This window comes from Pleuronectes platessa, chromosome 8 (assembly GCF_947347685.1).
Source record: "Pleuronectes platessa chromosome 8, fPlePla1.1, whole genome shotgun sequence".
Classification (NCBI taxonomy): domain Eukaryota; kingdom Metazoa; phylum Chordata; class Actinopteri; order Pleuronectiformes; family Pleuronectidae; genus Pleuronectes; species Pleuronectes platessa.
The window spans coordinates 10,099,249-10,125,654 of NC_070633.1; the positions used below are offsets into that span (position 1 = coordinate 10,099,249).

General features: G+C 40.7%; 1 protein-coding gene across 4 annotated transcripts; it reads right to left on the reverse strand.

Annotated features, from left to right (window-relative positions):
• Window positions 1-72: 72 nt before the first annotated feature.
• mtus1a (microtubule associated tumor suppressor 1a) lies at window positions 73-25,318 on the reverse strand. 4 transcript variants are annotated; one of them, XM_053428933.1, is made up of 15 exons: window positions 24,858-25,318; window positions 20,577-22,700; window positions 20,177-20,363; window positions 18,788-19,009; window positions 17,321-17,413; window positions 16,669-16,788; window positions 11,651-11,868; window positions 6,512-6,578; window positions 4,064-4,278; window positions 3,213-3,318; window positions 2,950-3,023; window positions 2,760-2,855; window positions 2,001-2,117; window positions 1,801-1,898; window positions 73-1,336 (listed from the first exon to the last, which is right to left on the reverse strand). In XM_053428933.1, exons 2-15 carry the CDS (start codon window positions 22,614-22,616, stop codon window positions 1,090-1,092), a joined length of 3,900 nt encoding a protein of 1,299 aa, XP_053284908.1. In that variant the 5' UTR covers window positions 22,617-22,700; window positions 24,858-25,318; the 3' UTR covers window positions 73-1,089. The 4 variants fall into 4 exon arrangements, with proteins under 4 accessions (XP_053284908.1, XP_053284909.1, XP_053284910.1 ...); XM_053428934.1 differs by having other exon boundaries at window positions 24,855-25,318; XM_053428935.1 differs by lacking the exons at window positions 16,669-16,788; window positions 17,321-17,413.
• Between the last annotated feature and the right edge of the window lie 1,088 nt (window positions 25,319-26,406).

The following is a 26,406-nucleotide window of genomic DNA, read 5'->3' on the forward strand; positions in this document are numbered from 1 at the left end:
TAAATTAACAACACATGCGGATAAAGTAGCTTTTTTCTTTTTTTAAATAGTGAGATAATGTCACGGCCCAACTTCAAGTTTAATACAAGACTTTATTATTTGCATATTTCAAACTGGTTCAACACACCAATAATATCAATTCCACACAAAATACTCTTTTTGAGACATTTCCAATATGCAGTGTATCTGACATGTACAAGGCTTATTCTGCTCAACTATTTGCAAAGACCCTGGAATTAAAGCTGCGTTAGGAGGAAGGTTCAGTGACGGGTGGTTGACACGACTCAAACACATGCACAAAGACTTGAATTGGTCCATTAGTCAAACAATCAAACAAATAAACATACATGAAAAAAGATGTTTGAAGCCAGAGATGATATTTAAACAATATATGTCAATATAGACAAACCCTGAACCTTTCAAAATAAGATAATGAACACTCTGGGCAGAACATCCTGCATGTGAGTCGGATCATCCCTCTGTTTAGATAGAGGCATGTGCAGCACTGAAGTACTGAGTGAGCAACAGAGGGATGTTACTAATATGACAGGTTATCTGTTGCCCTTAAACACTAAGCTGTGAGAAATGGTGCAAGAATCTAACAGAAGCCACTGCATATGTATTTAAGATAGAAACATTTTCTCCGAGGAGGGACAGTGAGCTCTATTCAGACATGGCTGTGGTCTCCACAGACACTAAGCCCCCTCTCACACCACAGGGCTGTATCTGCACAGGCATATACATTTTTACAGCATGTTCTGTATGTGAGCTTCAGGAAATGAAAGGAAAGTTAACAATAATAGTGTTTGATTACATAAAAGTCCTGAGATTTCCTTTTCCCTCATCCATAGTTTCAGAAGTGAAAGGCAAAGAGCAGGGATGCCTTTGCTTATAAGTGCTTCTGTGCAACATCATTTTAAATAATAAATGTCTCAAGCGTCTCTGTACAGAAAGTGTCAGAGGTCATCCATCCTGTAGGAGCTAGGGTCAGGCTGTTGTGTTGCAAAACGGACAGGAAACAAACAGCTCCATATTTGAGAGGGATAACTCACAAGTAATGGTCTGCTTCCTGGAAGCAGGGGGCCATCACTATCTGGGTGCGACAGGGGGGCTGGAGAAGAAGACTGAGCTGCGGGGTGATTGGAGGCTGAAGGAGTGGGAGGGGGAGGGGGAGGGGGAGGGGGAGGAGGAGGTGGGGGACACCTTGCGGGGGCTGCTCAGGTCTCCATTGTGGAGCTTCCACATCAGTTCCTCGTTCTCCATGGACAAACGTTTGTTCACCTTGGACTCTTTCTGCAGAGACTCGTGCAGCACCGTCTGCTCCGTGGACAGTTGTCTGTGAAGCATCAACACAACACTGAACTTTAGAAATGATCCGGAGACAGAACAAAGTGCTCAACAGTATACTGGTAATGATTTGATTGATTTGGGGTCAGCCGCTTTCTGACTACTGTGTTTGTACTGTCAGACTTTTGAGTTTAGTCTGAATCCAAAACAGGTATGAAAGGTGCTACACACACCAGCTATTTGGTTCTATAATGAGTATTTACAGCAACAGGACAGAGTATGTAAGACTTGAACATTAGTCAAAAGTCAAACAAAGCTACAGTGCACCATAATGAAGCAACATGTCACCCAGTGAAACCCAGTGTATCACTAATGAATAGTTTTGGGGAAATAATGGTGGTCTTTGGCAGAGGACTTAATTGACTGCAGTCATTCAAGAGATTATTAATCCATAAGGAGTCGGAGTAAAGTAGAATCCATCACTTCAGATGAGCTCATCTGGAGAATGGTTACCTTGACAATGCAGCGTGTCTTTCCATGCGAGCTCTGAAGTCCTCATTCTCCTGCTGGACCCTTTTCAGGTTCTCATCCAACTTCACATTTTTCTCCGTCTGGAGGAAAAAAGAAAGAGAATGATTGATTGATCCAGACATTTTTGTTTTTAATATCAGTAGCAGTGCTCGTCTTGATGCCCATAAATCATCAGTTCTCACCAGTTTGTCGATTTCCATCAGCTTCTTCTCTTGCTGGTGGAGCTGTTTGTTTTTGATATCCAGCACCACTTTCAGGCTCTCCAGCTCCTGCTCCAGATACAGGGTGTGGGAGTCCTTCTGTAGAGTCAAGATGTTCAATATTAGGATGTTAAAAATGAGCACATTAATATGGCAAGCAGCATAAATGGCATGTGGTCATAAATCCAGAACCTCACATCAGAAGGCGCCATGCATCACTCACAAAATATTTAATGCTCGGGCTCAAAGGGACATTAAAACTGTGGATAATGACTCATATTATTACAAACATGTAAATGATGTTTGACGCCCATTCGTTTTCACAAGGTCAGTATGTAACATTGATCTGTTGCAAGCGCTGTTCGTTTTAGGCCTGAATGCTGAGTATGTGAGACAGGCCACTCAACAGTGATGAGGAGTCGCAGCCTGGCTGTACAACAGCACTCTGGGAAAATTTAAACGCACAGTGTGGACAGTGAGATGAGGCAGCAGATCTGAACCTGCTGCAGCTCACACTGCTCTACGTGATAAAGAAAGGTTAATAGTTTACTGATTTAACAGAAAACTACTGAAGAATAAAGTCTTTCAAGAAAACCTGTATTGATTTTTGCTTCTGATGATAACTATCTGTTTGAGGATCACTGGCGTCATGGCTTTCCCACCCCAGGGATAAACAACCTCAGAGTCATGGGATACTTCTAAAGTGGACCTCTGCTAAAATAAGCACACAGATAACAGTACCAGACTCCTTTCAGCTAGGTCCCTCCTCTTCTTCTCCACTGCTGCTAGCTTCTCTATTAGGTTATTGTTCTCAATGGTCAGCTCTTGAATCTGTCCCTGTGGAAGAACACAAAGTTACTGAGTTAAGTTATTATGTACTAGTTGTGACAAATCATAATTTATCCTTGTGGCATTAAAAAAATGAACTTACAGACAGAGAAGATTCTGCATCTTTCAACGTTTTGTCCAAAGACTGCAGCTCCTGAATGTGAACGTTCCTGTGTTCTGAAAAGTTTACAGGTATTGGGACATTTGAAACATTTCAGAAAAGTCTGTACAACAAAGGTCAAAGTTAAAAACAATTTAATGCAATGACGCAAAAGTGAGGCAGTAGATCCAAAGTGAATCACAGCTGGAGTCAATTTCTAATAAATAAGAGGATATAGCTTGAAAACTTCAGTCCTGTCCACTCACCTTCCAGTGATATTTCATACTGCTGTTTAACACACTGCAGCTGTTCTGCGTGGCTGCTCTGTATTTCCAACTTGATGGCTTCATGATTGGCCTTAAGCTCGCCAATCTTTAAAAAAAACAAAAACACGATACGTTAGTTTGACCCACAGCACTGCTGATCATTAGGAAGTACTTGGCATTTTGTCCTGGGGCACAGAAAGTCTGTTGAAATTGAATACATAGACAACTGCACTGCAAATTGAATGCAATGCATCACATCAATTGAAGCAACAGTTGATTTCCAATGCCCATCCATAATGGGGCCTTTCTAAGTTAACAGAAAAGAACACATTAGAATTAGACAATAAAATGTGTTTTGTTGACCCTATACAGCAGTACGACTAGCTGGAGTACAGATATGTATACATATACACAGAGCCAAACACAGAAACACAAATCCATATATACAGTACTTACACATGCATACATATACATACCTACCTTCCCCCAAGTCCTTTCACATGACTGCTGGACGGATTAAGAATTCCTTGGGAAGTATTTACAGTTTTGGTCTGGTTTAAGTTCATTACATTCCACCTATATAACTCCCATTATGGAGACTGGTATCTGGCAAAAACAGGAGGGTGCAGTGGTATTTCGAGTGGTCAATCCAGAGGACTGCAACATTACAGAGCAGCTGTGGAGCCTTGTGTACGAGATTTGTACGTTCAGGTCTCACAATTTCCTCTGCCTCTTATATTAATTGGATTAAATTAATATAGACTCAGAGGCAAGATAACATAATGCATCATAAATAACTTTTGCATAGAAAATCCTATTGTAAAGTGTTAACAACTAAAGTGGTTACAAACCTGTTGTTGCATGAGACTCTTGCACTTGTCAGCCTCCTCCTGGTAGTTGATGTGGACCTTGTCCCACTCAGCCTGGTAGAAGGCCTGAAGCTTCTGCTCCAGCTCATCCACATCTCTCTGGTGCTGCTCCTGCAGTTTCTGCACAGCATTCTCCAGAGAAACACGCAACGCCTCCTTCTCCCTCTCCAAACACTCAGAGGAATGGACGGAGCAAACTGAAGAAAAAAAAGAGTTAGCATTTGATCTTAGTCACAAAATTACCACATCTACACTGTAATATTAAATACAAACAACAACAATCTGAGGAAAGAGGTATGAGGCGTTGCTTGTGTAAGAAATCGTATATGTCAACTGGAGAGCCTCTGTATGGCAAAGTCATCATTGATGAACGTGAAACACAAATGATCTGCAAAAGGAATGGAAAACCTAAAGCGAGGTGCCTCTTGCACTATAACTAAAATACAGTTATTTATAGATAAATATAGACAGTGACAAATCTGGTAACATATTTCTTAAAGTCAGACTCTTTATCTTCTTTCTACAGCTGGTAATTTGCCAAATGTTAAGTTTGTGCAAAAGGTAGCTTTTGTGTTTTTAGTCCTTGACACTGCTCTCACCATTTCACAACTGTTTCCATCACCGTGAGCTTATATCTGCTCTGTGACCAACTCCATAACATGTCACTAGTTTAAGTGGCTGCGAACCAACACTTGATGCCAGGCAGCTGGCACCTCTATGGTCTGAAAAAACACTGTCACTTTTAGCAGCTGACTTTCCTTAATTTGTTCTCAAATATGAGCTTTGACAATAAACCACAACTATTAAGAACTGCATACAACTTCAACAGCAAGTGCAAAATACTGAATCCAGACGATGCTCTACAATGCTGAGAAAATTTCACTTATAAATAGTTTCACATTGTGTTAGTTTCTTGTTGTAATAAGTCTCTGCTTCTGCATAGTTAAATGTGGGGCCACAGTGTGAGCGAAAAATTGCATAAGCATTAAGATCCACTATATACCCAGACTTGAATAACTGCAGTAGATCCAGGGACAGAGGCCAAGCAAATGTGGAGACTATCTATCATGCGTTGGCATGTACAGCTCAAACGGAGCCCGGCATTCCACAACCATGTGTAACAGAGATCGGGTCATATGAGCCTTTCTAGTCTAAATCCACTTTCTAGTCTAAATCCACATCCAGTTAATATATAGTTTAACCCACAGGCAGCAGGATGATGGGATTTAGGAAATATTTCAGATAAAACAGGTCGCCCCTGTTTAGTGTTGTTGAATCAGACTTCAGGCTGTGGCCAAAGCCTCGACAATATTTGCTGTGTGAGTAGTAAGATGAATCCGGGAGCAGGCAGGGACACAGTCTGAGAAGGTAAATAAACTAAAAGCAGACTTATGAGAAAGCGTCAGGACCACAACACATCTTTTACTACACATTATACCAAAAGGTCTATATAAAGGCAGTATAGTCTTACAGCCTTCCTGAGGGGAAGAATGTGTTAAAGCTCCGACATAACAGAGCTCAGCATATAAGAGCAGTCATGTGGAAGTCCCGAGGCTGTGAGGGAGGGGAGGAGTCTCAAAACTACTGCGCTCAAATAACACAGATGAAAGTTGCTGTGTGAGTGCATGTGTGAGTTTTCATTTGTCTGCATGTGCTGTTCTGTGTGACAGCACTTAGACATAAAACATGTGTTGCTGTCTACCGGTCGTCACAAAGCCTCAGGTGGGGGGAAATTCCACCAGTGGGAGCCCCTCCTGTGTGGGGTCAGAGGTCAGTCTGCCACTCCCTGGGGAAAGGGCTGAAACCGCGCAGCAGCGATTAAAACACACACAGACACACACACCTTATCAAATAAACATCCGATTTTTCAGTAGAGGACAAATTAAGTAACAAGTGGAGGAAGACCCCCACGAAAATCTATACGGTGGGTAAAAGCAAACACGAGTAAGTCCTCACCTGAAACAGAAATGAGACACCAGCGAAATCAAACAAGAGAAGCACTAACAGCACAAACCACTGTCAAGCAGTGCACTGTTTCTTCAATACTGAGGACTATTGTATTGGTATGAAATAAAGATGGTATTTCCTCATCTTACTAATTGAAGAGCATGACTGCCAGTGCAGAGGAATTTTGATTAAATTTAGGCTGGAATAATGCCTTAAGCACCAATGACTCAGATCAATAACTGCATCAGCTCACAGCCACCACAAAAGTGCACCACGTAAACAACCACATACCAGTGACAAACCAAACAGCTGAGTTGGAAAGTGTCTATAGCAACTTAAACCAATATGTTTCTTTAATTAGTCATGCAAATGGACAAAAGAACGAAAGATGTAGTTAAATCAAACCCTGTGACAGGAGTTTAAACTTCGTTGATAACCACTGCAATCACAGCTTGTGTGTGAGATCAAGGTGACCTTACTTACCTAGATCTCCTCGAAGGTTGACTAGCTCCTGCGCCAGCTCCCTGCACTGCTTAGTGGCTTCATCACGCTGGAGAGAAAAATGTAAACAGTCATATACAGATGGGGAAGAATTGAATGAAAAGAAACCAAAGGGGGTTGGTAAAGTAACATTCCACCAGGAGCCGTAAGAACACTGAGCTCTACTGCACTACTGAGGGATGAACAGTTTGTTGACAGAGGTGAGGAACACTGTCCAACACATCACTGCAAAATCGTTTATGTTGTTAATCATTTGGAGATCTCTGAAAGCTAGTTATTTATACTACAACCTCATAAAACTATCAAGATCTACAGTACCCCAAGAATGTTCCCACAGACCACTTAAAACATCTAATCCTAAAATCCATCCTAAACAAGAACCGCCTCAAGTACCAGCCCATAATTATAAAATATCCTTAGAACCTTTATTTTTTGAATAATTTACTTAAGTGGTGAATGAGATGAAACCAAAACATAAAAGGATTCTATTTTAATTAGGCTTTGTCTAAATCCACTGTCGCTAGTTTAACAGCTGAATACAAGTCCAAATAACAATAAAAGGTTCAAAATAATTGTCCATAGTCTCTTGAATTATGATGGGTGTGTTTTGGCCAATTTGCCATTTCCCCTAAAAAGCTCGGTGAACTTGAACCTCGTGGATTACTATCGTAAGCGCATATTTGCCAGGGAGTAAGAGAGAACACTTGGCAATTTGTACTCAAGTGGAGATTCTGTGTGCTTAACAACAGTGTGTGTACATTGTGCACCTGCCTGTAGACATTTACTATTTTCATATTGCATCCTTAAAAAAAAGTGAGTTGAGTTATGTTGATCAAACATGCAAATGACTTGCCACAGCCGCAAAATTTTAATGCAGAAACAGTGCGCTCGACCACACCTCAAGATGTCACCTGCACGCCCACTGCTGCTCTGATGGGTGTGAGTGCATTAAACAACGAAGGAGCAGGATGGGAAAATTACATGGATCTGAGCAAAGACACTTAGGTCGTTCATTACACAGAGTGAAAGAAGTGGCCCTAAGTGGGTTTGTAAATCTCGAGCCAGATTTTTTCTTGTCTATAGATCCTCAAGACACTGACGATTTAACTAATGTTTAGGGGTCTTAGTTTTAACGTAACATACCTTAAGTCCACACATTCAGTACAGCTGCAGATTTATGAATTTGAAAATATAATTAACTATTATAAGGGAAGTTTCTATCCGGGCAACACCCTAACAAATAAGTATAGCATGAATCCAGTTTTCTGACTAGGATACTGTGTTTAACTGCCACATGCAAATAATCTAAGGCAGAGCAGACGCTAACAAAGAAAAACCATCAGCAAGGATAAGAGTAGAGGGATTAAAAGTGAACGTATTATTCAACTCATGTTTTCAGTCAAACCACATGCCTTCTGTCAGCCTTACCTCTTTACTGTCTCAGTTTAGCCATAAAGAGGAGACTGCAGCTGCAGTGCTCCTGATATACTTCAGACTGACGCATAGATCATCCAAAAACTGTTTACTTTTCGTCTACTACCTCTCTGTTACTCTGCTGATTCACATTAACAACCCTGTACACTACAGAGTGAATCATCCAGCCTGCATTATTTAATTATAAACGTGTAAACAAAAAAATAGTCAAACCTCACTTCGCTGATCAGTTAACAAAATAAATTCCACCCTGTCCTAATGTTAACAAGGTCTGCACCTATATACCTCACTGCAGAATAGAACACTGTAGAAGCCAGTTACCCTCTCTGCAGCGCAGGGAGCACTAAAGCACGCTCTGCTGCCAGAACAGCCCATGATCCAGCCTCAGACTGAGGCTTGGGTGCAGGAGTCTCCTCCTCCAGCTATGGAGACCCAGTACTCCAGGACAGAGAGTGGTCCAGGTGGACACACCACCTCACCTCCACACATACACACACCTCCTTCTAGACTGCTCTGACAACATCTAAGGCAGGACTGAAAAAAACGCTTCCCTGACTGTAGAGTGACTGCAGAGTACATTACCGTAATACGCCTAAAAAAACAAAAGGGGCAGGCTGAAGTGCGCATAAGAACAGCCTCTTCTCCAGCGAGGTGATGTCACTTTAAGACAGCAGATATGAGTGGAGCAAACAGATAAATTGCACAGACCTGTCAGACATCAGGCTCGTGGAGTGGGACTTGTGTTGTGCAGTGACCTTCCCAGGGGATACATGGAGAGGTTTCATTACCAGCAACCCCCACCACTCATCCATTCCTACATTAAATTACCCCCATACCCTCTGCACCATCACTATACAGTCAAACCATAAGGCTGCATGACGTAACCTTCTCCATTACAATATACAATACAGTGACGATCACATTCCCAGCGTCCGTGTCAGTAAGACTATGACACTACAACAGGGGAATATGATGTGACACTTTTTGACCAATATCCAACTAATATTCCAGATTAAAAAAATAGGCATCAATTGACCACAGATAAATTAATGATTTTTTTTTTCTTTTTCACTGAAGCTAAACTGTGTAGTAAATTGTATCAAGGCTGGGATCATGTTCTGTTTCTACAAGGGATCTTACTTTAAGGCAACTGCTCCCAATCCACAGGTAAACTGATCATTCGGAAGGTATTTGTTTTAAATGAGCACCCATCTGTGCATTGTGGCTGCATCAATAATCACTTTAATGGTGCAAAGACTAAACATGTCCCTAGTTTAAACAATGACAATATCATGTTACTTGTAGAAGAGCACTTCATGATGGACTTATTGTATCAGATCCGGTTCCAGTTTCCTGGAGATCTTGTGAATATTAGAAAGCCAGTAGAGAGTGAATCATTTTTCTGGTCATTTAGAATGTGCTTACATTCCTATACTCAGTGCAAGTTGTTCCACAGCATTATCTGTGTAAGAGAACCACCCAGGCCCAGTGTCTCTGTCTATACTCAGTGTAGTCCTGGCTTTGTGTTTGACTGCTGTTCGTAACCATATCAGGTCAACAGCTGGGACGTTCTCATACTGGGATGGTCACATCTAGATTCCTATTCTTGGTCTGACAAGTGGCCACTTATCAGACACTGATACCACTGTGCTCTACATACAAACCCTTAACCAAAAATACACCCGATACACAAATTTAGACATTTTGCGTTCTAAAATTATCTATTGAGATTGAATGAAGCAAATATTAAGTGTGCCCAATTATGTCCAATAGAATCATTGTTTCCAAGTGGGGGTGTAGCAAAGAAAAACATGCTGTTTTTTTAAGTTGTGTCAGTGAGGTCGTCAGAGAGGAACAAACATGCAGTGTTTTTAATTTTAGCTGATGTAATCAGTTTCACAACCCTGCAAGGCAAAAAAAGGGAGGCCAGTCAAACATCAGGGACTGGAGATCACACACTGCATCTCAAACACTAGCCACCACATCACATGGGCCAGCATCTGGTTCATTTAAACCATCTTTCGTGCAGCATTGTTTTGAAGGACTGTGCATAACCATTAATCAATTCCCTCCATACTTGTCTAAAATACTACCAAAAACAACAAGTTCCTACTGGTTAGAACATGCAAAATGTGCCTAAATTTGCTCCTGAAAACCTGATGAGAACAAGTCAACATAAGTTACACACTTGAGTACATAAACAGAATAGTACTTTTTTTTACCTTTGTCGTCAATGGGCCGTGCAAATGGCAGTAGAAATTAACGGACAACAGAATTCACTGACGATCACTGAGACTAAAATTGGACTGATATGAACTCTCACACAATTGGAGCTTTCCACAAGAGATGTGTCTAGTGTCAAACTCAGAGCAAGCTGGGAGCCAAGGGAGCCGCTGCAATCTAGGCCAAAGGCACTATTGCACGAGTGACTTTGTGTATCACAGCTGAGATAGTTCTAATCTGCAGAGAGCTCATGTGCACTACTTTTTTTTAAAAGAGCTTTGGAACACACTGATTGAGCCACCAGCCACTTGTTACACTTACAACAGATATCGTGTAATAATATTTCAAAGGTTACTGGAAGGCCTAAACTAGCTTTTCACTTTGTATTTACTCAATCTGGGCAACAGAGAATCAGATTTTTTCCCCTCTAGCTTCACATGAAACTGTAGATATAATGTTTAACTAGGTACATTAAGTCAACGTAATTCAATTGTATAATTCACTTATATTTAGTCTGTAGGGCTGCTGATGCACGGATAATTAATGGTCATGCACAACCATCATAATTTGGCCTTGACAACAGTGCATCATGCTGTGAGATGTACTGTTGCTGGGGTAAGGTGGAGGGTGGCTGATGGGATAAGCCTGTTTGTAATTTACTGTGGGAAAAATAATCCCTCGGGGCATATAGTTCCTGGAAGCCAGTCACATGGCACTGCTGTAAAAAAAAAAAGAATCACTAACAAACATAAATCTTAAATATCCATATTTAAAAACTGTCACAGCAAAGATTGCCCATCTGAATGTAGTTCTATGGATGGCAACGACACAGCTGTTTTGTTTAGTATGTATTTTTGTGTAGCCTCTATACCTTTACTATAACTCTCAATGCTACTGCTACGAATAGAAATTGCAATTTTGTTTATCTTGTATCAACAGACAGGATTTGATGTGGAAACCTAATCCATAGAGGTTATTCAAAGATAAATTCAGACTTTGAGATCAAGAATAACCTTCAGTGTATGGCTGTTTTTAATGTGTATCTGAGAGCAAAGACTCAATATTTTCTTACACTGTTGTAGTTTCCTGTAAAATTAAGAACCCGAATCTTCTGCATAATGGGGGGGAAATATGTGATCCCATGTCATGTAAAAGTGTATAGTAAATCTTTATTTAGTAAATCACTAAACATAAAAAGGTGCACGTTTAAACGTGACATATTCAAGTAAATGGTATGTATTTATATTGAGCTTTTCTAGTCTTGATGACCACTCAAAGCGCTTGACATAACAGTTTTACACACACACACACACACACACACACACACACACACACACACACACACACACACACACACACACACACACACACACACACACACACACACACACACACACACACACACACACACACACACACACACACACACACACACACACACTTTTTTCAGGTAAATGTTCTTACCTCAGTCAAAGTTTGTTGTAGGACTATGGTGAGTGCCTCAAATCTGCAGTTACTGGTGATGAGATGTCCTCTGAGCTGCTGGGTGCTCTGGTCTTTTTTTTCACCTTTGGCAACACTCGGTGGCACCAGATCCGGAGGCCCATGACTCCGGCTCGGTTGGGATAGCTTTTGCTGAGGGTGTTGCTGGCGGGAGGTGGCCTTGGGTTTGCTCTTGTCCACTGTGAAAGGACAAGTGTTGATTGCTGTAATTATGTTGATCATCATCATAACACCCTATATAACCAGTGCAGCTGGTCAAACCACAGAACCACCCAAACCATACAATTATGTCAGTGTCACAGATGCAGAACCGGAATCAAAGACCAGGACACTGCAGCTCAGAGCTCCTGTGTCCAATCAGTCAGTCTGATGATTCCCAGTGGTGCTCCTCCAGCAGCCAAGACATAAAAATGGATCCTTGAGAGGGAAATAGCTTTTCATATCCTAATTTAATCTAATGTTCTGCAGATACACGGTAGATGGGACAGGTGTTTTAGCAAAGCCATGCTGCTGTAGTTTTGTCTGAGATAAAGCTTGACTATGAGCTGTATTGATTGTTCTGTGACAGCAGTGAGGATTGCCTGATAAATACAGTATTAGTACTACCAGCTTTAATGACCTGAATAAACAGTACCAGCAGCAGCCTGTGGGCATACTCAGCTCTGTTTGGTGCTTTACATGACAGCTGTTAGAGCAAGTCAAAATTATTACTAAAAAATGTACACACACTCCACACATATTTCCATGGTGTTTATAACCTGAAACATCATCTAGTTGAATTTAGATGCAATAAGCATGGTACTGCGGCAATCATAACATCCAAGAATAACACCAGTATGTCACTATGATATCTACACAACTCTCTGAGCTAAACGATGCTTCAGCTAGTCAGATGCCTTTCAAAATAAGAGTATTGCGTCTAAGAAGAGGAATTTTCTCTCCCGTGTATTATACAGTTGATCCTGGAGCTGCTGACAGAACAGCTCTCTGAACACTGTCCTGAGCGTGGCAACACAATACTGCAGAGGATATATCAACACTCATGGCTGGTGAAGCTGACAAAATGAACTGAAGCTGTAACGGGAAACAGATAAAAAAGCTAAATCTGGAGTCTAGTAGTAAAACTAGCACTTTCTACGAGACAACAGGATAATAAAGCGTCTCTTTTGAATACTGACATGCTGCCTGTCTGCTAAACTAACTTGAGTTTATACAGCTGCATGACTGGAGGTGAACTTCAACTCCACTCAGGTTTCATCTGGTGCCATCTGTTTGACATAGTAAACTGTTCAGTAAGAAAGGCACCACCTTAAAAGCAAACAAAATATGAATACTGCATTGTAAATACATTGATAGTACAACTGACAAAACAAGGAACACAATTTACTGTACTTTTGAATGAAAAGTTCTCAAAAGTTCAGAATTTTTAATCTTAAATTCGTGAAACATTTAAATAATATTGTGCTGTCTCAAGCTTTCGATTGTAGCACAAAATACGACATACGAAAAAATGGACTTGAGGCCAAAAAAAAACTAAAACAGATCACTATCTCAATGTCTTGACTGTATCTTCAGATTTAAAATTAACTTAAAATGGAGGCTAATGGGCCATTTAATGTCATTTTTGTATGATTATGCTTTGATCCAACACTGTAATTACTACATTATATACATATTGATGACATGTTATGTAAAAGCTTTTTATCTGACACAGAGCCTCATATTTGCTCCCAGCATTTTAATGACACTGCAGTGAGGAGGGGAATCAGACCTTGATGGTTTCTCTAAATTAGGAGGCCCCCCAGTGTATTCTCGCAGTATCACAGCTAAAATGTACCACACACATACCTGCACACAGACCAACGTCAAGCTCCTCAGAGTGACAGAGGGTTCACATCATGATGTGAAAATGTCACATTTTTACATGTGATGGTGAAACTTCAAATGATGGTCAGATTAGGTAGTTGCTGGAAAACCACATATCAAACTGTGACCATATGTAATCTCAATTCGATTTTTAATTAACCATAATGTTTTCTTACATTTTCAATTTACAGAAAAATGCAGTGTGTTTTTTTTTCCCCTGCCTTCCTCCATTATAATAAAGTGGAGTCACAGCTATTTTAGCCGTTATCACTTTTAAAGTCCATATAGAAGGCTATATATAGAGGAACAGATGTCTGCTTGACTTAAACATGTATGCTCTCTCTAATTTTAATAATTCAAAATGGTCAATGAAGGTTTCTGCCTTCTTTACCACAGGGAAAACCTAAGACGTTGAGGATCCTGTATTTGTTTAATTCAATCATTTCCTCTGAGGACTGCCCTGTTAATTCTAATCTAGTCAGAAAACACACACTCACAATTAAGTAAACAAACAGTATGGTTTGGAATTATTGGCTCATACTTTTAACTGTAATATGGTTGCTTTCTCCTAAACACGGAGCTCTACACCTCTAAATGAAACCGACTTCCGTTAAGCAAACAGGCCATCTCTCGATTTGACTGCTGTTCCTTGGCAACTTGGCCCTGCAGCAGTATGTGAACAGATTACATGACAGATGTTTATTTTATTCTTCCTCTCAGGCCTGAAGAATTATTTTGCACTAGTTCAACTTAGCTACTTGATATTAAATACAGAGTGATTAAGTGACATCATGCACAGCACAGAGCTCTGCTGCTGTAAGGAGATGTCACATCATAGCACAAAGCATGATGGGTGATGAGACCCCACACAATCATTCATTTGTTACAGTGCTTTGTTTACACAACAACAGAGTAGTATTAACTGGACACTTGTCTTATTTTAACCGGTGTATTGGGAATTTTAAAATGAATCAAAGCAGAAATACAAGGAAATCTTACTGGGAGTCTCTGATTTGAATATTTTTTTTAATTACATAAATAATATGCTACATAATGTTATCTTAAACAAGCAAGAGATCATTCGAGTTCATATGTAAAATGTAAAACTAACCATTATATTATATTATATATTATATTATTCAAAAATGGAGATAAATGCTTTAAATAATTTAAGGAGCCACAAGACCAATATTGTTTATCACAACATGGTTCCCATGTTTCAATCTAGATGCCAAGAACCAAAATAACCTTGGTACCGCTCAGGGTGAAACAGGAGTACTGGGTGTTCCAGTAAGCAAGAGAGCAAGACAACATCCATTTTGAGGTAGAAAAAAAAGATTGTAGACAAAAACAGGTGTCCACGAATATAAAGCAAACCAACCTCAAATGTGAAAATGTGTTAATTGGGTGAAACTCAATGTTTGTTTAAATAAAGTTGTTTTTGAATTTAGATTTGTTTCCTTAAATACTTTTGGCTTGGGTCACATGTGATAGCGACCAAGGTAGGTAAATGAAAGATGAACCTCCTGATTTCCTTACTAGTAAATAGCCACACTCAAAATAGATTTGAGAAACAGCTAACAGCTCAGGTCTAGATTAGAAGCATCAACTGATTGGCATGAATATCATGCTAAGCAGAAATCACAAAAATGAATAATTAGAATTAACAAACAGACCTGCTTGGAAAACCACAGTGTTCTTCTTGCATCCTGACAGCAGATGAATGTTTCGGAGTAAACCCTTCACTGTCAGACGCACGTGGATGTTTGACAGGGAGAGCTTCGGAGACCATAACATCTCTCAACAAAGACAGTCACAGATTTAGCTAATAATAATCAAATGATCACAGCTATCGGTGCCCAGACGCTGGAGCTTGATGCTACTATGAACCACTTGCAATGGTGCGCCTCAGTGAATGCATTATGGCAGGAGCACGGACGAGCAAAGGCAGAAAATAGATCAATCAATAAAATGCACTAAAATGCAGTAAGAGTAATTCCATTGAGAAGTCTTTGAAAAAAGTGAAGGCATGGCAAGTCTTCCAAATCAAATTTAAATTCCAAGCTGTGATGGCTGGAATACACAGAGGTTGAAAGGCTGACCAGCGGTTTGTGGAACAGCCCGATAGATCTGATAGGTGCAGGGGGAATAAAAAAAAAAAAAAGGAGAAATCCCTTAATCCTCTTGGTCAATCAAGGCTTTAGCTATTCGTCAAACACATTAATCTCACAGCAGAGCAAAACAGCATCTCCAGGCTAGATGATCGCGGTGCTGTAGCAGAGCCAAGATGCTAGGAATGGAGCAGAGGGGGATGGGATGTGAGAGAAGGGCATGGGAGGAGCTAACAGATTCACTGCAGCCAGTGAGAATTTAATGTCATCCCCATTGCTTACTCCCGCTTACTCTGTTTCCCTGTGTCCCCAGCAGTGGCATGGCAAGAGAGGACGGTGTGCTCAAGGCAAGGTTTTTGTCTGATTTTAAAAGCTTAGCTGGCACAGCTCTCTCAAAAAATGTGTCCTCATCTATGAGTGTGAGCCTCGAGATGCAAAACAACATTCAGGTTAATTATGTGTTATATAACACAGCCTATTTTTCCTCTGAGTGTAAATACACTGTAAGAGACAAAAAGACATTTAAAGGGCATACAAATATGAATAAAGCCTTGTGTGTGGAGAAGGGAGTTACTAAGGTTGAGATATAATTGCACACAGATAAATGCCTGGATGACATACTGTACCTTTAGAGAGATTATGTTTACAAATAAGTGTTATCTATATTTGTATTTATTGTATATATAAGTTTTTCTAAAAAAGATGTTAGAGTAAAACAATCAAAGATGATAAGGAATAGGACAGTGCTCTTTGGATATTAACATTTTCTGTCACAATATATATGGTATATTAAGAAAACTAGATGATTGTTAAATGGGGCTTTTGCATTAACAATCACAGTTGAATAACCATTTTCAATTTTTGTAGTTCTAATACTACTATTTCAGACAGTTACATAAACAATATTTTTGTACTCCTCACCACTTAAGTCAAGGCATGCAATCCAGTCAAACTGATATATTAGAACTGTGTTGGGGAAAAAAACAAAGAGAAAACGCTTACCAGCTCCACCCGAAGGTAGACGAACATGTCTTGCAGAAGCAGTCCTTTTCAGAGGACTGACTGTGTAGTTTGAAGCTGCTTTGCTGGTGGAAGCAGCAGGTTTGCATGCTGTGGTCAAAGCTATTACAAGCAGAAGTTCCGGGTGAGAAAAGAAGCCAGTGTTAATCTGACCCATAATGTAGCAGGATCGCTGTCAAATGACCAAAAATGCTGAACTGCAGACAGATTTTAAGAGAGAACCTAATTCACAGAGGTTTGAGTAAACAAGGGCCAACTAAGATTGAAGTAATTTAATTAAATCAACATCAAACAGGCTAAATTAAATTATCTTACCACTATAATCTAGACTTAACAATAGTTTTCTTATTTGAAGAGGGTTTAATCTCTTTCAAACCAAAGGAGACTGAACAGAGCCTTTTCCTTATCATGGTGCAAGGAATTGATACAAGATGCAATAATCAATGTGGTCTAACTCAGTTACTCTACAAAGGGAATTGAAAAATGATATTGAAATATGATAAGGATCTATGCTCAATGAATTCCAGAAAAAACGTAAGAGGCAACATCTTGTATTGTTTATGATAAGGGTAATACCAAGTCTGAATTTATAAAAAATGTGGACGTGTGTGCGCATGTAGAGCTAGGATCTCACTTAGTCCAGGGTTTTTTCCAGGTGTTGAGAAGAGTCTTGCTCTCAGCATAACAGATTTGAATGGGGTTTGTTTATGTGCAGCTCCTCCAGGAACTGTATGGGTCAAGTAGAGAAGAGCTGGTTAAGTAGTGCACATTACACTGTAAAAGTATTTACATTTGTCATCTAAACTCATTTACTCTGCATTCAAACTTCCGCTATCACCCCTGACCTCAGTCAGTCAACACAAGTCATTTGTAAAAAGGTCATGTTTGTCTACTTAAAAAAAGATGTTAACTGATTATTTGTAGTTAAACAAGCAATACTTTTAGAGCAACATGTCAGGAATAATTATTCCTTGCTTTTGTAATCAAGTGACTAAAAATAGACATTAAGGAAAAATATAATGAATTCATAAAATAAAGCTGCCTTAAAATTTACCATAATAAGATGCTGCAAATATGGTATGAAATTTAAAAACACTAACTAAATGAGCATCTAGCAGGTCAAACAAATGTTAGTGTCTTCTGAACAAAAGGGATGAGGACATTCAGAAGCTCATCAAATCAAACGCATCACCACGGAAACCCTAGTTATCTTTCAGTCTCACTTACTTCTCCAAAGCTTTCTATCTTTTCCATTAAATACAGCTAACAAAGGGATGATACAAAAGCGATAGGATCCAATGAGCAGACATGTCATGAGGGTAAGATCACAGCTGGATGCTACACTGCCGTATGCCATCAAAGAGGAGTTGTTAAAAACACGAGTGGGAAATTCAGTCCAAGTGCAGCTTCGGAGTCCAGTGTAACCAGCCATTGCTGGTCAATGTGTAAAAGAAAATAAGAAAACTGCTCCTTTATCGCCTCAAACAATATTAGATGTAGTGTGTCCGCTCTCTCTCTCTCCTCCAGGCAATGCTGTGTGTGAACTAGAGTGGAATAAAACCCGTTGCCTGGACAACCACACAACCCCCAGTTTTGAAAACAGGTTCTTCTTAGCCAATCACAGGCCTGCAAGGTATTGAAATGAGTGGGTAGAAATGTGTCCTCTGTCAAACAGTGCCATTTCTTTTTATAGGTCAAGAAATAAATTGACATCACAAAGTTCGAAACATTCAAAGTGCAGTGTCATGCGTGTCTTGGAGTTCAGCTTATTCCTTAAGATTTTTCTTGATACATCTCAAAAGTTCTCATTTTCTGAAGAAATTTTATAATGTTTAAAGATGCCAGGCTGCGTCTTGGCAGATGTGGAGGCATTCAATTGGAGTAAGATTTGCCTCAGGGCAGATTGACAGCTCTGAACTGGGTCACCATGTCCAATAACAGCCCCTCCCCTCCATGAAAAGATGTGTCCGTATAAAGCACATGAAAACTGTGGCCTAACCACTGACAACAGTCTGCATCAAACTCATTTTTTATCTTTATGTTGCAGCCTGTTGGGACAGAGCATTGAATTTTTTTAAATCACAATCCTTGTTAGCCTCACCCTTTGTGCTGCCAGCACCTTCGCCCAGATCACCACGGTTATTGGCCTCAGCGAGGCTCCTGGATTGCCCTGGTGTCTTGCGTGGTAGTCTAGAAGCAGAAGTAGTTGGAGGGCCCATATGAAAGAGACGAGTGGGAGTCTGAGGAGGTTGGGATCCATTTAGTTTGGACTTAACACTTGGTGCTGAGGCAGTTACAAGGGATGGGTCTCCTCTCTGATTACCTGGGATTCAATGGAACACACATATCATCAAGTACAAGCACACACTTCCCTCACAATCTTCAAATTACTTCAAGCCTAATTAAGTAGTAAAAGTGATTTGCATGGGTCATTTAAGAATAATAATACAAATAATAATAATTAACCTATGAAACCCACCATTTTAGAGACAATTATCCGATATCAGAAATTGTAAGTAATAGCAATTATGCTTAAAAGCTGAAGGCCTTTTGATCATATGAAACTTACCTATCCTACTCACATCAAACATGTCACAAAGTCGCGATTCAAACAAAAACAAGTTATCCCAGTGGGTTGTCTCTGTCGATAGAGCAGACTACAACTTTTGACTGTGCTCAGTGTGCTTTTTTCAAATGCTGTGCTCTGACTTAATCACTATTGGAGAGCTCATAACCTCCCTTTCCTTCCCCTGCCTTTTCCACTCGTGCAGATGGCCTCCGATCAGAGGAAGAGTCCCCCTCCTTTCCCAGGACTTCTCTTACTGTGAAGAGCAGTAGGGCAGAGGGAGTTGGCTGTTTATCCCCAAATTCAGAACAAGAGACCGGAGGTGACATCTGTATCCAACAATGTTCCTGTGGAACATTGCTGAACTTGTATGCTGAGCTCATCAGGAGGGCTACGAGAAACACTGCTCAATGTCACCCCCTGATGGGGAGACAACTTTACTACAGCCTATAAAAATGAAGTAATTTTTGAATACGTAATTTTCATTATTTCAGAAATTCTGGACACAAGATATTAAGTATATAAAAATAGACTGTAAAGCCTTATCTAATGACATCACTGCATTTCTGCTGTAACATGTATATGTAATATGTGTTCCCTTTAATCATAGATGGCCCTCCAGTAACAATCATCTATGACCGCTCCTCTACTATGCTTTGTATGTTTCCATTATAAACAGGTTTAAATAGAATTCTTACACAATTTGCTCCGTTTACACAACAGTGTTAGGAAATCATTAGCTTCCTGCTGAGTCAATGGCAGGTCACATGACCCATGAGACTGTGACCTACTGTCAGTTTGTCTTTACAGACATTCTCAGGTAAAATTTTCCCTCTATGAGACAAATGAAGAACATCCATCATAGGTGTGAATATTTTTCTGCACATTGTGAACTCAAATCTGTTCAGCAATGATGATGCCCACCTGCAAAGCCATTCTGCCTGGACTGGGGTGTCAGGGTTGCCTGCCTCTGCCTGGTTGACAGAGTGGCTGCTCTGGGACTGATGGCTGGTGTTGCTGCTCTCGTTTTTCTAGGAGAATGTCGCGATTGCAATCTACCCTTACTCTCATCCCATGAGACTCCAGCTGATGTTGATGTACTGGACTCGGCCTGCAAAGACAGTAAACTTGGTCACTCAGCTCTGTCGCTTTGAAGGCTCATATCACAAGAAACAGATCCCTATCAGCTCAAACCAAATCTTGTGTGACGTACTGTGTCTAAAAGAAAAAAGCTGTACGGAAATAAAATCATCAGAAGTTGAAAATAAGTAATAGATTCTTAATAAATCTTAAAAAAATGTTTACATTGTACATCCACACTTACCACGAGGCTGATCTTCTTAAGCGATCTAGTGGCGTTTTCAGCAGTTCTCTTCACGGCCTCAGCTTGTACGTCCCGTTTTTTCTGGGAGGAGCAGGTCAGGTTCCCTGGTTTGGTCTGACCCAGGTGCTTATCAGCTTTAGTAATGATAAAGCTGGTAGAAACCCTTAAAATGTTTCTCTTCTCTTTGGGCGGCCTAGTAGATGACGATGAACTCTCCGATGAGCACCGAGGCCGTGTCTTTTGGAAAAGAGGCTTGCCCTGACCTAAAGCTGAGCCCGACCTGACCTGAATTATGTTTGACATACCCTTTTTTGGAGCTGGTTTGGGATCAGTTTCGTCCCTTTGATCAGGGGATTTTTCTACGGATGAAAAGCAGAAGGTCTCGTCGCCAGTATGCTTTGCTGAGGCACATGTTCCTTGGCATGATGTCGCCTGTACTGTTTCAGAGCTGCCATTACTGCTTTGGATTACTGAAGCATGTTTGTTGCCAGCTGTGGGGTGGTCCAGTGGGGACGTTCTACTATTGTCCTGGCCATCTACATCATTATGTCCACATGACTGTATCGTTTTCACACCCAAACTGGCAGCTCCTGTATTTACATGTTTCTGAGTATCACTAACTGTTTTAGTGGTAGTAGAGACGACTGCAGTGCTGCTCCTTATCTTGCCGGGACTAATCCGGACAGTTGCTGCTGTATGTGATTCAGTCCGTTTATTGGTCACATTGACCTGTGATGGTCTATGTTGTGAAGCAGGTCCTGGCGCTACTATCTGATGTGAAGCTCTTGTCACAACTTTAGATTTGACGAAACCAAAATCGGACTTTGGAAACTTCTTAATTACCAGTTTATTGACTTTGCTGGCTGAAGGCGACAGTCCTGCAACCAATCGGTGTTTCTGAGTCACAAAGACTGTCGGCTGTTTCAGAGGGTGGAGTCCTGAACTGATTGCATTTTCAGTGCAGGGAGACTCTGAAAAAGAGGGGAGCCTGGGTGTCTTGTCCTCGATGTTTTGTACTGGAGTAGACATTTTAATATCCTTGTTATTTTCTTGCACAGCTGACAGAGTGGACACAAAGGTCTTCCCATGTTCTGGTGTAATTGCTCCAGGGAAATGGGCCAACAGCTCTTCTTCAACACTATTTAAAGGAACCTCTTTTCCACTATCTGCAGAGGATGGTTCACAGACAAAGGTCATGAAAAGACATTCTTCATCCTCACTTGGCGGAGCTACAAGAGCATTGCATGTGGCTATACCATTTTCCTCAGAGGGTAGCTCCCAGTTGTCCGCCTGAGTGAAAGTCACACCAAGACACGGATGGCCAGCGTTTTCCCCCGTGACTATTTCTATAGTTTTTTCACACACGTCTGGCAGAGTGGTTGACAGTAGGTTCGATTCAGTGGGAAATGCTGCGTGGCCAGCAGCTGGAGAGATGGATGACCCATCCGGGGATGAAACGACTAGGAGTGATTGGTCTTCCAGACGAAAACTGTTGCTCCTCATCACCATTTCACAAGAACTCAGAGAGTGCCAATCATTCTCAGTGGAGCCTCTACGGGAGATCTCACATGAACTCAGGTGGCTTTCCCTCGCAGCAGAGTCTGGAGACGTCATTTCAGTGTTCATGTCATCTTCTGTATTCATACTAAAAGTGTGGAACTCCAACTCAGTCTCTTGGCTACTTATTACACTCGAGTTTGTATTCCAGAAATTCATGCTGTCATTAACAGGTGTAGCAATAAACGTTTGATTCAGGTTTGTGCTTACATCACAGGTATCATCCTGTTGTAATGTGTTGTTGTCGAGGTTATCCACAAAGGATCCTTCACCCAGGCAGCACTCTAGCATGTTGATGTCAGGGGAGCTGCCAGGTTCTCTGTCACTCATGTTGGAAATACTACTTTCGGAGTCAGGTGACAGGGATATGGATGAGTTACTGTAATGACTCTTAGGGGACAGGCCAAGCTGCATGCCTCTGTGGGGCACAGGAACTGTGCTCTTGACTTGGTCAGTGGACATGGTGAATGTCTTATTAGACATTTGAGAGTTACAACCTAGGTTCTAAATAACCTCACATTCAGGGAGCAATAATGTTAGCCCTTGAATTTGAAGATCCGGCATGATCTGTGAAGAGGAAAAAAGGGTTAAAAATAATGTGAACACCATTTGTAAATACCTTATTTAGTTCATTTAAAAGTGCAAGTCTATAAAATCATCTCCAAGCTATATGCTGCAAGTTGTTTTTTAAAATTTGTATCAGGTTACCCAAGTCCCTGAATGGTTCCTTTTCTTCTTTTCTATGAAGTGTTCGCAAAAATGCAGCCAAGAATGAGCGGAAAATATCACCATTGCACTATCGTCACTGCTGCCTCTACTAAATGATGGTTCCATTAAAGTGCAAATATAATGATGGACCAACTGTCATGTTTCTACTTTGAAAAGAGACAACTTGTGCTACACATGAGGTAAATGGCAGTCTTAACTGCTTTGTTTTGTACTGTTGTGTTAACTTAAGCTGACTGGACTGATAAGCTTTCTAGCCACAACGACAACAAAAGCTCTATTGTGATACGAACCACCAGAGTGTAAGGTATCAAGTCACAGAAAGTCTGAAAATGTTCCACTATGCAGACCACAGACATTCTAATCCACATGAGGAAAAAAAACATTGACATTTGAGGGAAACTTAAGTTGAACAATAAATAATTTAAACATAATTCAATGGCAAAAAGGCTATATACAATTTCACAGCTCCATCTGCCCTAGTAATCACCCTTATACTGAATGAAATAAAATTGTACATTTTGAGTGATAGGAGAAACAGGATTAGAGGCTATTACTAATAACAAGTTCCACAACACAACACATAACAGAATACAATAACTTATGCCCATGTTTCCATGTTTGGATGATGCCTGCCTACTTCAGGCTTGACTGTATGTTGTTTTGGCAATATACAAGTAATATCCAAACATAATCCAGAGGTTTCTTATTTGCAGATAAACATGTCGTGTTAATCAATATTGATAAATATGACTGTAAATGTCACATTATTATTTCTAAGTTTAAATACTGTCTTTTGCTCCTGGTTGAAGGTTGAGGTTTTAAACATTTTACACATCTGAGGTTAATCAATTGTGTTGATTGTGTTACATCTCCTAACTGTGCTTCCACAACAGAACCTTTGTTATATTGATGGAAGTTATGTTGCAATAAAATACTGCTATCATTTTATTCACCAGCCCTACCTGGGTGTAAAAATAAAAACACGTTCTTCAGCTATTTATAGAGGGGCAAAAAAGGCTATACCTAAACTATGACTGAATAGTTAAAGAGGATAGTACAACGGTCACTACAGACCTGGCAATACAAGAGCTAGCTGCAACTAACAAAACTATTATTTCATTGACTCTTTCTGGACACCTTTACAGTCTTACTTTTACTAGCAAATTGACCACAACAGAACCTACAAATGACACCTTTAACACAAGCATCAATTTAAACTTAATCTGTAATTGAGGAATTTGTTCTAGAAACAATATTCATTCATTCGAAACTCAGTTATGTCTGGTCCATTTTTGGCATCAATTCCAAGCATGCAGATGTAAAAATGTTGATTATAAATATGTTCAACAATGGTTGGGGCTGTGCCTAAAAAACTTCAACCGCAATACACAAGGAATCCTGAGCTAGAATATCCTCTGACTGCTTGTTTATTCTATATAACATCTGGCTCAAAATGACAATTTTTTATATAAATATACAACAAGAGCTAGCAGGTGTTTATTTATCAACCCACCTTAACATATCATTAATATATCAACCTGCCATACTCCATTCAACTACTGTGGCTAAGCTCAAAGCAGCTCTTCTTTTATCAACATGGCCAACCGCCCAAATCTGAATGAATACGTAGTGTAAATTACAATCTCTAAAATCAGCCCTGTGTACACAGCCTTGTCAAACTGTGGTGCACACTGAACCATGCAAAGAACGGTCACTCCCAGACCACTGCAGTGTCGTACATCACCCGTAAAACACTGACGCAGAGCAGCGATGCCACTGGTTTAATCGTGACTGGAAGTGCTGTATTATGTAAAGATCTGTACCTAGGAAAAAACCATGTCAATGTTTCTGGAGAAATAAAACCGCAAGATTTAAGCTACAAGGCACTGAGCCGACAAATACAGAGACAAACAGGAGGAAAAATACAACACAATATATATATCATTTAAGTTTCACACACAAAAACAAAAGACTAAGTATGAGGTAACTTACTACCTCTGCTCTTGTCCTCTTCATTAATTGATGGCAGTGAGGAAGGTAGAAATGCCTCGGCAGTCAGCAGTGTTGTCTGCTGTATCAACTCAGATTACTCCGTTTTTGCAGGTTCAACCGGATCATTTTACTCTCTCGGAGACAATCGCACTACTAGGCTCCTTCCAAAGCGCTAAATCCAGCCAACTGAGTAGGTAGTGGTATGCGAGTCGGCTTCAGGACACCAACAGCCCCCATCTCGCTGCTCCGTCCTCCTCGTGTTCAGAGTCAGCCGTGCATTAGTAACATCACAGCCTGAATGAGGGTGCCCTCTGGGTCGGCGTGTTTTTTCCTGCCTTCCCTGAGGTAACATGTCTTGCAAGCCTACTGCAGCAGTTGATCAGCACTATCTCAAGTACGAAGTCCACACCAACACTGACTTCCCTGCACGCTGCAAGCACGTCACGGTCCGACTCAGTATAGAGTTCCCCTCCCACTTTTATAGAATGAGCAAGCGAGGAGGAGAGCAACATGTTACTTTATCCATGCAGAGCCCCGTGCAGGGGGAGTGGCTACGGTCGGCCAGGCTGAGTTGGCATTCACTGTTGCTAAGCAGCCAAAGTCCCTCTTTTATGAAGGAATGGATCCGGTGGCTTTAAAGCAAGGGATAAGGGAATGGGGAACAAAGTGACGAGAGGCCTACAGAGTTTCACTGACTGTTTTACATTGTAGAAAAACAACTACAGCTTGCATTGAAAATCACTTATTCCTAGATCGTATTACACACTCCGATGTCAGTATAGCTGTTCTCTGAATTTCTCCACTGAACACGTCACTCTCTAGTGACACCGCCTCATGTTGTACACAAACAGCTTGACACGTGATCCTGACACAACAGTAGTGGCGTTACTACAGTCTAAGACCCCTAAGACTCGCGCTATTTCTGCGTAATCTATACAAGGCCCCTGACCCTGGCAACTACAGTCTAATCTTGACTGGAGACATGGTGTAAATCATAGTAAAGAGTGTGCACACTGTCTCCTCACACTTCCAAGAATTGAATCCAAGTACAATCTGTAATTGAGAGCATGTAGTTATCAAATAAGCACAGATTTGTAAATAAGAACGTAGACGTGATGTCCATTTTCAGCAAATATTAGAAAGTCTGCTTCTCATCTCTCCAGTCTAAGAAGCAGAACGCTCGACTGTCTGGAATAGGGAGTCATAACAATTCTGCCTTGTCAAACAAAAAAAAATTATTTTCAAAAATGTTCTCAATGGGGTCTCACAAAGTACGTCTGTTTACCTTTAGGAAAGTCCAATTCCTGCTACAACCTTCAATCTGAATTATACACTTAAAACTCGAGAGTGACTCCTACAGAACAATGCAACTGAACCATTTGTGAAGCCCCCCGGGGCAGTGTGCAGACAAACTTGAATGGCCTCTCTTTGCCTTTACATGGATGACTGGACATGTCAGTATCACACAGTGAGCAGTTATGTGTAATCGGGGCGGCCATCAAAAGACCACGCACAGAGATGCCCCACACTGCAGCGGGTCAAACTTGGGGAT